We start from the raw sequence: 14,248 nt of genomic DNA, 5'->3' as shown, positions 1-14,248 counted from the left end.
GGCCACCAGGTGAAGGGCTGCTGGCTGTTTATATAAATAAAGTTTTATTGGAACCCAGCCGTGCCCTCTGTTTACATATTGCCACAGCTGCTCTCATGTTACCAGGGCAGAGTTAAGGAGTTGTGACAGAGACTAGATGGCCCACAAAGCCAAGTCTATTCAAATCTGGCCCTTTACAGAAAACTGTGCTGAGTCCTAATTTAAAAAAGCAAAACAGGCCTTCCATTTCAAGGTAAAAACCAGGCAGATAGATAGACAGACAGACAGAGAAATGGGCAAATAGATTTATCTATATCTCTGTCTATCTATCTATCCATCCATCTATGACACCAACACCTGAGTATTATGATCTATGTATCTATCTATCCATCCAGCCATCCAACCATCCATCTATGACACCAACATCTGAGTATTATTAAACACATGGTTAGAAAGAAATTAAGTTCTTGCAGGCTCCTGGTCTCAAACCAGTAACTGTACAGTCAGGCAGAAAATACCACATTCTAGGATTCTACAATGTGCTATTTTCCCCCCTTTTTAGCATCACATTTCTGAAATTGGGATTCATCTCACACTTACTCTCTGAAGGACAGTATTAATTCCCTCCCACTCCAGCCCTAGCACCACAAAATTCCTATTAAATCCATGATGCACCTTGTTAGGTCAGTCTTATGGCTTTAGAGTGAATACTAAGCTCAGTGCGAAGCCAAATCAAGAGGGCTGAAGCTCATCTAATGATTGGGTCAGGAAAGCAACAGACAGTAAGTGAAGTGCTTCACAGGGTCCTTGACACCAGATTGTAGGGGGTAAATGCTCAGACTCAGGAAGCTGTCCTTTGAGGAGAGAGTTCTTGTCAAATAATACTTTATAAATCTGATTTGAATATGTCCCAGGTTATCACTTGCAAATCAGTCCATAAGGGATGAAATAAAAACAAGAAATAACCTACTTTCCCTGAAGGTTGATGAATAAAATCTATTCTCAACTAAGACTAAAGGGCCGAAAGAAATGCGAAGTGTGAAAAGTTAAGAGCCAGGTGCCTCCTCCATGGGCCATGAATCAGCAAATGGAAATTACGTGACTGTTGTCCTTAAGTCTTCACAGGGAGACCCAGACACACACGCACCCCTTACCCTGCCTCCTGAGTTCTAGAAAGCCTTACCCTACAGATGTCAACAAGAAAATTCTCAAACAACTTCCACATGTGATTGCTGGTATAAATCTCCTTCATTTCCACCTCGGTATCCACATAGCAGTGATTCAGGAAGTTAATGTATGCGATTTTCACCTAGAAGAGAGAAAACGGAATTTTCTGAAAAACCAACTCAGTACATGTGGGACTGAGTGTTCCCTCATTTTAACAGTGATAAGAGCAGACCAAGATGGTCATTTCACTTTCCTCTGCCTGCTTTAATTTCTATGATTTTTTTTTTCATCTTCAAAATTCACAGCTATCAAGTTCAAAAACAGAGTTTTTGGAAGAGAATATGTTCATGACCTCGAGGTAAAGAATGGAACAAAACACTCTGGCTCCTGAAGAGTATAAAAAAAAGAAGTTCTGTTCACCAAACAGCACTATTACAAGAGTTCAATGACATGATTTGGGAGAAGTTCTCCAGATGTGCGCATGTGAGATGGACATGCCCAAGAAAAACCAGGTAAAAAATTTGATCTGACATTTACTTAAAGGAATATCAAATCTCAAAAAGGCAACATATGGAAAGGGGCTCAACCTCAGTTAGTAATTAAGATAATAAAAGTTGAAACCACTCCACACATACCAGATTGAAAAATAATTATAAAGGGTCTGATAATACCAAGGATTGGCAACATTTGGGAGCAACAAGAGCCCCGGAGGAGGGATGGCTGCGAGAAACCCCTTTACGTTATCAAGCTGAATGGCAGAAAAGCACCTTGTCTGACCCAGCCCTTCTACTGCTAAGTGTACACATGTGGACCAGGACCCGTGGGACATATTGGTCCTAAGAGCCAAAAAGCAAAAATAACCAAATGAGCATCGATACAAGTACAGAAAATCATATTGTGGGACAATGATGCAGAACAATGCTCCAAAACAAAGAAATGAATACAGCTGCACATGTCAGGATGGGTAAGTCTTAACACCATATGGCTGAACTGTAAAAGGCACAGAAGATGCAGAAAAGAAGTTTAAAAATGGGGAAAACTAAATTATACTGTTTAGGGATATACAAAGAAAATTACATAAAGGTCACCTCACCACTACCTCCAGAAGACACCCTTTGTGGGAGTGAAGGCACTGGGAAAGGACACAGGGGAGAGATGTGGCATGTTTCCTGACCTGGGTGGTAGTTAGAAAGCTATTTTCTTGGTAATAATCCTTACGATATGTAATTCACAACTATGTACTTTTCTATGCTTATGTTGTATTTCAAACAAATATGGGTTAAAAAAAACCAAGCTATTATACCTCCCTTACCTATAATAAGAGAAATGCAAATTACAACCATAGCAAAGAATCAAATTCATCTATCAGATAAATGAGAATCCAAAAGTTTGAAAATATACTGTATGGACCAGACTGTGAGAAAAATGCCATCTTTTTATTTTCTTCTTATTTATTATCATTATCACATTATATAATACACTGGTTCAACATTCATGGAGGAAAATTATATACAATTCATGGAGGTCCATCTGTACAATGAAAATTTATATAACCATAAAAAAGGAATGCAGGACCTCTTTATGGACTGATATGAAGAGTGTTTGTGGAATGCCACCTTTTGTTTCAAAAGTGGAGGGCAAGGGAAGAAAGTTTATATATTTGCAAGTGTTTATACACACAACTCTGAAAGGATACACTAGAACCTAATAAATAATTTTCTGCAGAGTATAGGGAACAGACACAGAAGATTTTTCACAGTTTATTCCTTTATGGTCTTTATTATCTTAATTTTTCAAAATGTATTAACTTTTTCAAAAATTAATCTAAAAAATAGTACATATAATATATGCTACATATAGAAATGCGTGTATATGTAGTTTAAAATATAAACTAATGGTATCTATTTTAAAACACTCAAAGGTAAAATATATACTGTATGATCCATTTTTTTGTTACTAGCCAAATATGTGAATAGGGAAAATGCAAGCTGGAAGGGTTTACTTCAAGAACCTAATAGGGAGTTCCCGTCATAGCATAGCAGAAATGAATCTGACTAGGAACCATGAGGTTGTGGGTTCAATTCCTGGCCTTGCTCAGTGGGTTAAGGATCCGGCGTTGCCGTGAACTGTGGTGTAGGTCGCAGATCACTTAGATCTGGTGTTGCTGTGGCTCTGGTGTAGGCCAGCAGCAACAGCTCTGATTAGACCCCTGGCCTGGGGACCTCCATGGTGTGGCCCTAAAAAGACAAAAAACAAAAAACAAACAAACAAAAAAAAACCTAGCAGGTATTTATTATGGGTGGTGAAAGTGTAGATTATTTTCTTTTTCTGATTACCTATAGTGCCTGAATATTTTATAGTTATCATTCATGATTTTTATAATACAAGTTATTTTAAAGAATAAACTTAAGAGTAGGATGTACATGTGTATGAACTGTATCTCAATCACTCTTTATGGCATTTTTTAAATAGTTCATTCAGGTCAAATACTCTTTGCTCAACATGTGGAATTATTAGCCCCTCAGAGCTGAAGCCTCTTGTGGAAGTTTCCCATTCTTCTTCAAGGAGACAGAATGATTAACTTCTCCCGTCATTCTTCTCAAATAACACCAGTGCTCAAGAAGATGTTATTGCAGCCAACGGAAATCGCATAACATGAGCTACAAGTGTCAAAACCATGTGCTTCCACCTGGGTCTGCACCAGAAAGCCTCCCATCCAGCCACAGCCCCACACAGCACGTGGGGAGACATGAGAAGAGGCCACCATTCTGGGGGTATATTCACTTACTTCAGGGATGCAGTCCTCATGAGTCACCACGCGGACAATGTCATCCAGCGGGAGCAGGGAGTTGCACTTGATCTCTGTGTAGACGTTCTTGCCTTCTGTGCAGACAGCGAGAAGCTCCACCAGGTGGATGTGGTACATGAGAGGGCTGTTCTCATCCATCCTGTCCCGCTCTGACCTCATCATCTGGATCAGGGTCTGGAAAGAGGCTCTGTCATTGTAGAACACAAGGACATCCTCTCCTGAATTAACCAGCTGTAAGACATAAAAGAACAAAACCTGTTTATATTACAACCTTGCAGGGCTGGGGGAGGCATGAAAAAAAATAATCTATTCAGAGATAGAGAGATGTTCTGCTGGCACTGACCTTCTAAAACCAGTCACACCTGTATTCCTAAACTCATCTGCATTTCACTCATTTATATTATTAAACAAAGATTTTCATTGCTAGACTCTTTCCTCTATCTACAGTTTAAGCTCACAAACACAAGGTCACACACTCATACACACACACGCACACAATTACTTTTTGTCCCTTCGTATGGCTTCTGGAGAGGGTGCAAGTTCACACAGAAAAGATTAAATAATTCTTAGGTTTCTAGGGAACACCAGTTGAAGGTATAGAGAATTGACAGTTGTCACCTCAGCCATGACCATGTCTTGACACTTCTTAATGAATTTCCCTTCAGCCTTAACAATAGTCTGCAAGAACTTGATGTACTGGACGTTTCGACCGTGAGTTTCAATGCAGTGAACAAAGTGCTGCACGACTCTCTCGTTGATCTCACTGCAGAGCTGGAAATTGTTCATGAAGATGTGCTGCATTGTAACCGCCTCCAGGATCTGGCACAGGAACAAGAAAGGGGCACAAGGACATGGTTAAATGAAGAGCAAAAGGGAGAAAAAGGGAGCCCACCATACACATGGGGAGAAGAGCATTTAACCCAGGAAAGTCTCTTGCTCCATTCTTGCTTCTGCACTGCCTTCCTTTTTACTAAGCTTTTTCGATCAGGTGTAGTAAACCCATAAGACAGTACCCTAATCCTAAGTATTCTGCTAAAAGAATTCCAGAGGGAACTCTAGTAGCCAGACCAAGAAACAAAACAGTTCTCCTTTATGCTCACCCCCCAATTTTAGTACCATTTTGATTTCCAAAGCCACAGATTAGCTTTGCCTGTTTTTGAACCTCATGCATTCTCTTCCACCTGGCTTCAACACTACTTTTCCAATTTTCCCACCCATGTTGTCGCACATATGACTAGTTTGTTCATTGTCAACTGCCATGTTATGTTCTGCTGCATGAATATACCACAATTCGTTTATCTGTTCTACTGTTGAGGGATATTTGGGGGAGTACCCAATTTTAAGGGTAAATAGTCATACTAATCTTATTACAAATACAATGAATAGTGCCACTCTCAACATTCTTCGAAATGTCTTATGGTCGACATAATATATACATTTCTGTTGGGTTTATACCAAGGGCATAAGTGTTGGGCTGCAGACTTTAAATATGTTTGGCCTTAAAAGGAACTTCCAAACAGCTTTGAAAGATGTTAATTTACATTTTTCATTGCAGCTACTCTACAGCCTTGTACTTAGTAATGCCAGTCTTTTAACTGCAGTCCTATTTCGTTGTTCGTATCTTACTTAATTTGCATTTCCCTGATGACGAATCATGTTGAGGGCCTTGTCATATTTACTGGCCATTTAGATAACCGCTACTACAAAGTGTCCCATTTTAAGGTTTTTTTAATCCATTTTAAAAAGTGGGCTTGGGAAGTTTCTGTGTGGTACAGCGGGTTAAGGAACTGGTATTGCTGCAGCTGTGGCACAGCCTGTAAGTGCAGCACAGGTTTGATCCACATGCTGCAATTGTGGTCAAAAATAAAAGTAAAAAGTGGGCTGTGTTTTTCCTTATGGACTTTCTGGAGTCTGATATATATTCTGGGTATGAACTCATTGTTGGACTTGCAAACTGTGTCTTCTACAATTTCTTGGTCTGCCTTTGCTTGCTCCTTTTGTTTGTTTTGTTTGATGGCTGTACCTGCAGCATATACAAGTTCTCAGGCTAGGGCTGAATTGGAGCTGCAGCTGCCAGCCTATACCACAGCCACAGCCACACTGGATCTGAGATGCAGCTGTGACCTACACTGCAGCCTGTGGCAATGCTGGATTCTTAACCCACTGAGCAAGACCAGGGATTGAATCCATATCCTCATGGGGGCTACATCAGGTTCTTAATCCATTGAGCCACAATGGGAACTCCTGCCTTTGCTTGCTCTTAATGGTGTCATATGATGAATAAAAGTTCGTAATTTTGAGGAAGTCCAATTTATTGGTATTTTCCTTTATCATTAGTGCTCTCTTCATACTGTGTAAGAAAACTTCATCTTCTACAAGGTCATTAAGATATGGTCGGGTTCTCTTCTAAAAGCTTAAATTTCTACTTTTTACCCAGAATTACTCAGATACTGGGTTTTATGATTGGTCTGAGGTAGGGACCTTTAACCCTTTCGTTCTTTGCCGTTTTTCCTAATATGGCATAGAGGAAATATTAGCCTACAATATCCTTTTCTACAATAGTCCTTTTCCTGGAAAGCTCCAGCAGTACTGACCAGTGTGTGTCTCTGTGTGTGTGTGTGGCTGTGTACGTGTGTGTATGTGTCCCCATATACTAGGAAATTTTATACTGTTTACAAAGCCAAAAATTAGACCTTGCCTAAGAGTTCACTGGTATGGAAATGGTTTTTTAAAAGTTATAGCCTTCCATGAAATGCCATGAAGACATCAACACAAATGAGCAAAATTTCTATATCTCCGACTTGCAAAGATAGCCACAGTGTGTTAAATGAAAAAAAAAAAAAAAGCAAAATATAGACCAAGGTGTATAGTGTGCCACCTTTTTCTTTAAAAAGTGTGCAACACATATGTAAGATATTTTAAAAACATGTTTAACAAACTAAAATGTAACATTGTTATGTTTTACATTGATATATTATGTATTTGTGTAAACACAGAAAACTTCACACATGATCTCAAGAGAATGCAGCTGGACAGTGAGAGCTAGCACTTTTCCATGGCTGGAGTTTGATATAATGGGAAATGTTGTTAAGAAAAAATAGGGGTATATCTTACCTTCCCCTACTGCCTACCGCCTCTTCCTCCCTCCTCCCACCCTTTTTTTTCCTCTAAAAAGACAGGGAGTATTTACATCCTCTTGAAGTTGATCAAAATGTTCCCCCTTGGAATGAATATTGCATCATAGCACGTCCCAGTGGCCACAACAGCCCATGAACAAGGTGTTCTTTGCGCTTCCTGTTTCCCCTCCTTCCTCCCAGCACAGATTTCCAGACAGGCCTCCGGTCTTACCCCTGGGTTGAGAAATAGGTTTATGTGTTTGTGGAGCAAAGCTTGATTCTGCTGGTTGCCAGCACAGAAATTCTGCAGAAACTCATGAGCCAGCCTCATTATCTCCTGCATCTTGGTATCTTCGGCCTACGTGGGAGGAGGCAGACAAAAAACAGTTTGAAAACAGGGCTTGCCTTTGACAAGAGAAGGTCAACAGGACAAAGCACTGATCTCTTGGCCAGCAGCCAGGTCCTATGACGCCCCCAGCCCCTCCTACTAATGTGAGGCTGGGGAGGTGTTTGCTGAGGGCCTGCTGTATGAAAACAAGGAGGGGCTGCCCTGCTGACCCTGAAGAAGAGCCAGTAACTTGTATATGTTTCCTGGATAAAAGTGGATTCTCTCCCATTAGCCGAGGGAGGAAATGAAAAGATTTTATTTGCGAAACAGGCAAGAGACACTGTGGTATACGGAATGATTGGCCAACAGGGACCTGCAGTATAGCATCAGGAACTCTACCCAATATTCTGTGATGGTCTCTGCAAGAAACACATTCGAAAAAGAATGGATGTGTGTACATGTGTCACTGAATCACTCTGTTGTTCAGCAGAAATTATCACAACCATGTAAATCAACTACACATTAATAAAATTTTCTTAAAAAAAAAAAAGAACCTACTAGCAGATGCAAACTCATATACAGAATGGATAAACACCAAGGTCCTGCTGTACAGCACAGGGAACTAGATTCAATATCCCATGGTAAACCATAATGGAAAAAAATATGAAGAAAAATGTACATGTATGTATAACTGAATCACTGTGCTCTACAGCAGAAATTAACACAACATTGTAAATCAATTATACTTCAATAAAATAAATTTTAAAAAAGAAAGAAAAAGGCAACAGAGCAGGAAAGCTAGAAGAAAGTCTCTGGAATTCCACTGTCTAGTACTGGCTGAAATTTCTGAACCTCTCACTTCTGAAAACATGGACTGAGAACCAAGCAGGGGCTACTTCAACACTGGCAGTGAGCCCGCATCTCCCCAGCTCTTGGACACAATTTTTGTTTATTTGTTTGTCTTTTTAGGGCCACACCCACAACACATAGACGTTCCCCAAACTAGGGGTTGAACTGGAACTATAGCTGCCGGTCACAACCACAGCCACAGCAATGTCAGATCCAAGCCACATCTGTGACCTATACCACAGCTCACAAAGTCAGAGCCTTAACCCTTTGAGCAAAGCCAGGTATTGAACCTGCATCCTCATGGATACCAGTCAAGTTCGTTACAGCTGAGCCACAATGGGGAACTCCCTCAGACACACATTTTTAAGTTGTCTACCTATGGACACACTAGCTTTTGATAGGACATAACATGCAGAGCGGAAATCTCTTCAGATACTAATAAGTCAGGGCTAAAGGTATCTGTCTTAACTCCTTTCCCTGTCCCCTCAGGCACATAATTTAATCAAAGACTTAGTTTTCCTCATAAACTGAGGATAATACCTGTCTCTGGCATTTCACATGGTTCATTTTGAGATTCTCTTTTCATAAAGATGCCTACTCGATAAGCAACAAGGATATACTGCACAGCACAGGGAAGTATGGACTTTATCTTGTAATAATTTTTGGCAGAGTATAATCTGTAAAAATACTGAATCACTTTTCTGTATACTTGAAACTTATATAATGCTATACAATTACACTTCAATTAAAAAAAAACCCCAATACTCAGTATTTCTAAAGAGTAAGACACCTATGATAGGACAATGATATAAAACCTATTGCCACTTTGCAGTTCTAAACAAGCAAATATTTAAAATGATAAAAACAACTGAGAATGCCCACGTGTCTCCTAAGTCATCTCACACACATTCCCTCACTTCAGAGGCCAGAAGAGAGAGCAGCTGTTGAGAAACCTGAAACTAGACTGTCAGACCTTATGCCAGATCTATCACTTTCCAGCCACGTGACCTTGAACAAGTGACTTACCTTTTGGTTCCCTCATGTGTAAAATGGAGCTGGTAAAAGTGCACACGTCAGACTGTTGTTATGAAGATTAAGTGAGAAAATTCATGTCAAGAGCTTGAACAGTAATTACTCAATAAATGTTAGCTACTGGTATTGGTCTAGACTAAGTGTGAGCAAACTTTTTTTGCTTAGATCCCAAGACACATACGTTAAGGCTTTATGGGTCAAAAAGAAAAACAGAGGACATGAGGCACAAATCACTAAAAATTTAAATGAATTTATTCAAAAACCCATTCTTAGCGCATATGCTGTATGAAAACAGGTGGTGGGCTGGAGGGCATGGAGGCATAGAGTCTGCAGTTTGCCCACCTTGGGCTAGACAGTGATCCTGTGAGAAAGCAGAAGATATCTGTCGAGAACCCTGCTAGAAGGAATCTGAGCTACCAGTGTGACCAACAAAGCAGGAGATCTGAGGACACTGATAGCAAGTCCCAGAACAACACAGTGGGTATTACATTTGTCTCCCATTTACAGAGAGCATGGCAGAGCTTCTACCTTCAGGATACCAGAGGCTTGGGGCAGACACTGCAGCAGCTTTAAGCCCCTCTGCATTCTTTCATTTCTTCAGCTAATGAAGGAATCTGCTAGCACACAAGCTGACAAAAAGCTTCTGGCCTTCGAAGCAGATTTTGACAGGGTAGCAAGATCACAAAGACATCACAGAACATGAGGTGACCTGTTAGTAGTAATCCTGCCAGTGTTCTCATACACCCGACTGTCTGTACCCATCCAAACACCAAACAAATCTCACACACACACACACATTCAACCCTTTGAGCTACCAATTCCAACTGAATCTGGTTCCCTAGAGATCACTTTAACACTTTTCTGTGAATGAACAGCTCTCATTAAGGAAACTGATAATATGAGGCAAAGCCAAAGCCAGCAAACTCTCTCCTTGCATTCTTGACACACAGGGAGGCAAATCAACTTGCTGGTTCTAGTCCAAGTGTCAGCCAAGTTTAGATGATTTGCACACCTATATTAATTTCAGGTTATTTAAATCCTTGACCCATTGGAAGGATTAAACTTGTACTTTATTTGCAGCTGGTCAAAGGCCTAACTCATCTGATTCACAGTCTCCCCATGACTAAGGAAGAGGCCTTTGCTGGGAACTTCCTGGAGTGCACGGCAGCAGGTAAAGGTTTGTTACTTATGAAGGTGAGATATAGGTTAAGGTGGAAGGCACAGCAGTCTAAGGCCCCGGCTCCACAGCTGGGCAGAGCTGACTCTTCTCTGTGCAGCTGGGCCCTCCAGGTAAGTTACTAAACCTCTCTGGCCTCAATTTTCTCTAAAATGGGGCTACTAATAGTACCACCTATCCCATCTGGGTGTCCTGAGGATTAAATAAGTGAATAACATAAAGGGCCTCAGCACGGTACCTGGCACCCTGAAAAGAGTAGGCAGTGAACCTTCTTCAGGCAACTCAAGAGTGAGTCTCTAGGAGCCCCTGCTCAACTCAAGAGACCAGCGTCTATGTCCTTGGACTCCAAGCTTTCCTAAGCCTCGGTCTCTATCAAGTGGGGACCAGACGACTGTCATACTCGGTTTTGGTTTTTGTTTTTTCCTTTTGGGCCGCCCCAAGGCATATGGAGGCCCTGGGCCATGGATCAGATCCAAGCCATATCTGGACCTACTCCACAGGTGCAGCAACACCAGATTCTTTAACCCACTGTGCCAGACTGGGGATCGAACCTGCACCCCGGCACTTCAGAGTTGCTGCCAATCCTGTTGTGCCAGAACAGGAACTCCCATACTGGATTTTAGAAGCTTGAATGAAGGCTTTTGAAAGTACTCTGTAAGTCCACATGGATGCAAATGCTATCTTACTTCCCTAAATCCTATCACAGGCAATGATGAATGATGACATTAAAAATGGGTGACATGATATAACATCTAGCAACAGGAAACAAGACCTGGAGCAAAGCTTGTAAGGGGAACAACTTAACTGGTTGTCAGCAGGCAAGTGAGGACTTCCCAAGTGTGAGAATCCCATTCCTGCATGCATTTAATAACTAGTAGTCTTATATTGGCTGAGCAACACTATAGACAAAGCTATATGGCACACACCCCTGTGCAGAGACAGCTCTGTCCACTAGGACCTCTGTGTTCAGACCAAGCTGTCCCCATCCAATGTGATAAGGAAGTAAGTAAGGGGACAATGAGGATAATAAATGGACTCCTCCTCCTCTTTTTCTTTTTTTTTTTTTTTTTTGGCTGTGTGTGTGGCATGCAGAAGTTCCTGGGCAAAGGATGGGACCTCAGCCGAAGCAGTGACCCAAGCCACAGCAATGACAATGCCAAGTCCTTAACCACTAGGCCATCAGGGAACTCCTGGACCCCTTCTCCTTACTAGAACTAAGTGGAGGAAAGTTATGGGTGGTTTTGCCTCATTTTGGGGATGCTCTGTTTGTTTCATGTAAATGACCTAAGGTAGCTTTATCGTCACAATTGCCCTTGGAGTGTCGGCCATGAGCCCGGGTGCCCACCTTCTCGTAGGGAATCTGCAGCAGTTCCAGTACCACAGCATGGGCACCCATGTTCCTCAGCAGGCGCTGCTGCTGCTTCCTGCTCTTCCTCACAGTCGCGCTCTCCTGAACACACAATCTGCTGAGTCGGATCAAAATCTGGTAGGAAGAAAGAATCGGCATTTCTCCTCTGACCCACACCTCAGTTCTGAGGATCCAACAAACAGCCTGGCAACTACGGTTACTGACACAACATTGTACACTTGTATTTGCTAAGAAAAGATCTTAAGTTCTCCCCCCATAACCTCATCCCCCCAAAACCTAACTATGTGAGTGATGGATATGTTAATTACCTTGATTGAGGTAATCATTTCAATATATATATATATATATACATATATATATATATGAAGTCATCACACTGTACGCTTTAAGTATGTTATAATTTTGTCCATTATACCTCCAAGCTGGAAAAAAGTCTTTAAAGAAAAGAAGAAATCAACCTCAGAAAACTAGGAACCATAGTTGGGAAAAGACTGCAGGGTGTGGTACAGGCAAGGAGGCAGAAGGGATCACAATACATGAAGAACATAAAAAGAGGGAAATTCTGCTAACATGGTGTAATCCCTACTGACTGTATAAAACCAAATCCACAACTGGCTAAGAATATGTCTTCCAGAATAACCAGTGGATTATGGCTCCATCAGCAAGTGCGATGGTTTCCAATCTCTGAAAATAGTATGAGGCAGCATCCTTGCCAAGGACTTTGGCAGAGTTTGCTCTAAGATCAGAAACACAAAGCTCCCAACTCCCCACTTAGAACCACCCAATGCCAAGATTCCTAAAGAACCTCAGTTCTCATTGGTGGCCACCATGCACCAGCAACCAAGATAAATCCTTGACAATTTTACCATTTAACCCTGACTTCAATTGTAAAGCTTCAGAAGTACAGGTGTCAGTGGTACAGGTGAGCAAGCTGAGGGCACACCAAGTGGCAGAGCTGGACTTGAACCCAGATCTGCCACTAAAACCAGTGCACTTACTCTCAGAGGATTACTTTCCCCTGTTTAGTTCTCCACGAAGGAAAAAGCTAATGTGAGAGTCCTTACCTCTTTCACCACCCTGTAGTTGTAGCTGCTGGTGCTCTCATGCTTTTGTGACTTGTTATTCCCCTCCTAGGAAACAAGAGCAACATGAGCGAGGTTTATATAGCCCTTGGGCTCCTGTCTGTTAAAGTTAGCATCACAGGTTAGGAAAGATCAAGGGTTTTGCAGGGTTTTCCAACCATTTGGGCTGGATTTATTCTCCAGCCATGCCCTTGCTCACACTCAGCTACCCTCTGATTGACAAGATTTTACTGATGGGGGAGAGGATGGTGGGCCAGGCACAGCTAGAGAACAGGTTCATTTCCCAGTGGGTCTGCAAGGACACATGGTGCTAATTCACTCAAAGTCTGTTCTACACAGGCTATGGTGGCACAAGAGATGACACTGACCGTGTACCTGTAGTTTGCTTCCTGGGAGAATGGCTGTCACCCCCATTAACAAGTACATCGCCTGATAATTGAGTTACTCCTATAACCTTTATTTTTATCTAAAGCCAGAGGAGGCTGTTTATTTGTTTTAAGGAGCCCACCGTCTCCCCTAGCTGTGTATCTTGTGTGTCACATACCTCTGCTTTCTTATGTTCGTTTTCACCAGATGCACCATCCATGGCCTCATCGGGGCCCTGCCCTTTGTACACCCAAAGCTCTGACTTCTCCACGATGGATCTCAGCTGGTCCAAGTCTTGTTTGATCTGTTTGTAGTTGTCAACATCTTGGCTGGTAACAAGCAGTTGAACCTGAACAAATACAATCCCTCAGTGGCACACAACAGCTTCTTAGACAATAACCACCACACACACACACACACACACACACACACACACACACACACACACACACACGGCAGTTCAAGCTACCTGTTTGAAGGCCTGCAGGACCTCCTGCCTCTGGCTGAAGTGCCGAAAGAGGAGCTGCAGAGCCCCTGACACCAGTGGTGGGTAGTCATGCATTGTCAAATGGAGCAGGACCCGGAGGAAGGTTCTGCCGCCGTGATCGTCCAGGTCCAATGGGGTGTTCTCCTCACTGAGGGGGTGCAAAGGCCAGATAAGCTACAGACATCCTCTCTCCTGCCCCTGGGCCCCAACACATGCCCCACCCCCACCCCATGGGACTCCCAACTCCGGAGCCCACCTCAGTGGACCTGGCTTTTAACTACCTCCTTCAACATACAATCTTGCTGGATCTTCAAAACTATATTCTCAAGTGAGCAGACAGTTAAAATGTCACAACTGCCAAATTTTTAACCAAAATCCCCCACCTTCCCACAGTGACAGGACCGGCTTCACAACCAGATTCCCACCAGGTGTTCTTCTTCTTGGCCTCTCCTGTGGTTTGGGACCTGCACACAGCTTGTGTCTCCTC

At 42.2% G+C, this 14,248-nt stretch overlaps 1 protein-coding gene across 8 annotated transcripts in view; it reads right to left on the bottom strand.

Annotated features, from left to right (window-relative positions):
• The window catches only part of ITPR1 (inositol 1,4,5-trisphosphate receptor type 1), a 330,566-nt gene that overhangs the window by 140,074 nt on the left and 176,244 nt on the right, over positions 1 to 14,248 (bottom strand). For all 8 annotated transcript variants that reach the window (XM_021069277.2, XM_021069279.2, XM_021069282.2 and 5 more), the window contains 8 exons: positions 13,744 to 13,909; positions 13,453 to 13,623; positions 12,891 to 12,956; positions 11,803 to 11,940; positions 7,304 to 7,429; positions 4,574 to 4,774; positions 3,935 to 4,186; positions 1,163 to 1,288 (listed from right to left, as the gene is read on the bottom strand). In XM_021069277.2, the coding sequence (XP_020924936.2) occupies positions 1,163 to 1,288; positions 3,935 to 4,186; positions 4,574 to 4,774; positions 7,304 to 7,429; positions 11,803 to 11,940; positions 12,891 to 12,956; positions 13,453 to 13,623; positions 13,744 to 13,909 (1,246 nt within the window). The remainder of the gene's footprint in view (positions 1 to 1,162; positions 1,289 to 3,934; positions 4,187 to 4,573; positions 4,775 to 7,303; positions 7,430 to 11,802; positions 11,941 to 12,890; positions 12,957 to 13,452; positions 13,624 to 13,743; positions 13,910 to 14,248) is intronic.

This window comes from Sus scrofa, chromosome 13 (genome assembly GCF_054392235.1).
Source record: "Sus scrofa isolate SSC_HxYL_T2T_F1_AM1 chromosome 13, Sscrofa_HxYL_maternal_Yorkshire_Landrace_v2.0, whole genome shotgun sequence".
Classification (NCBI taxonomy): Eukaryota; Metazoa; Chordata; class Mammalia; order Artiodactyla; family Suidae; genus Sus; species Sus scrofa.
The sequence above is the reverse complement of the archived record's forward strand: the minus strand, read 5'-3'. Positions and strand labels throughout refer to the sequence as shown.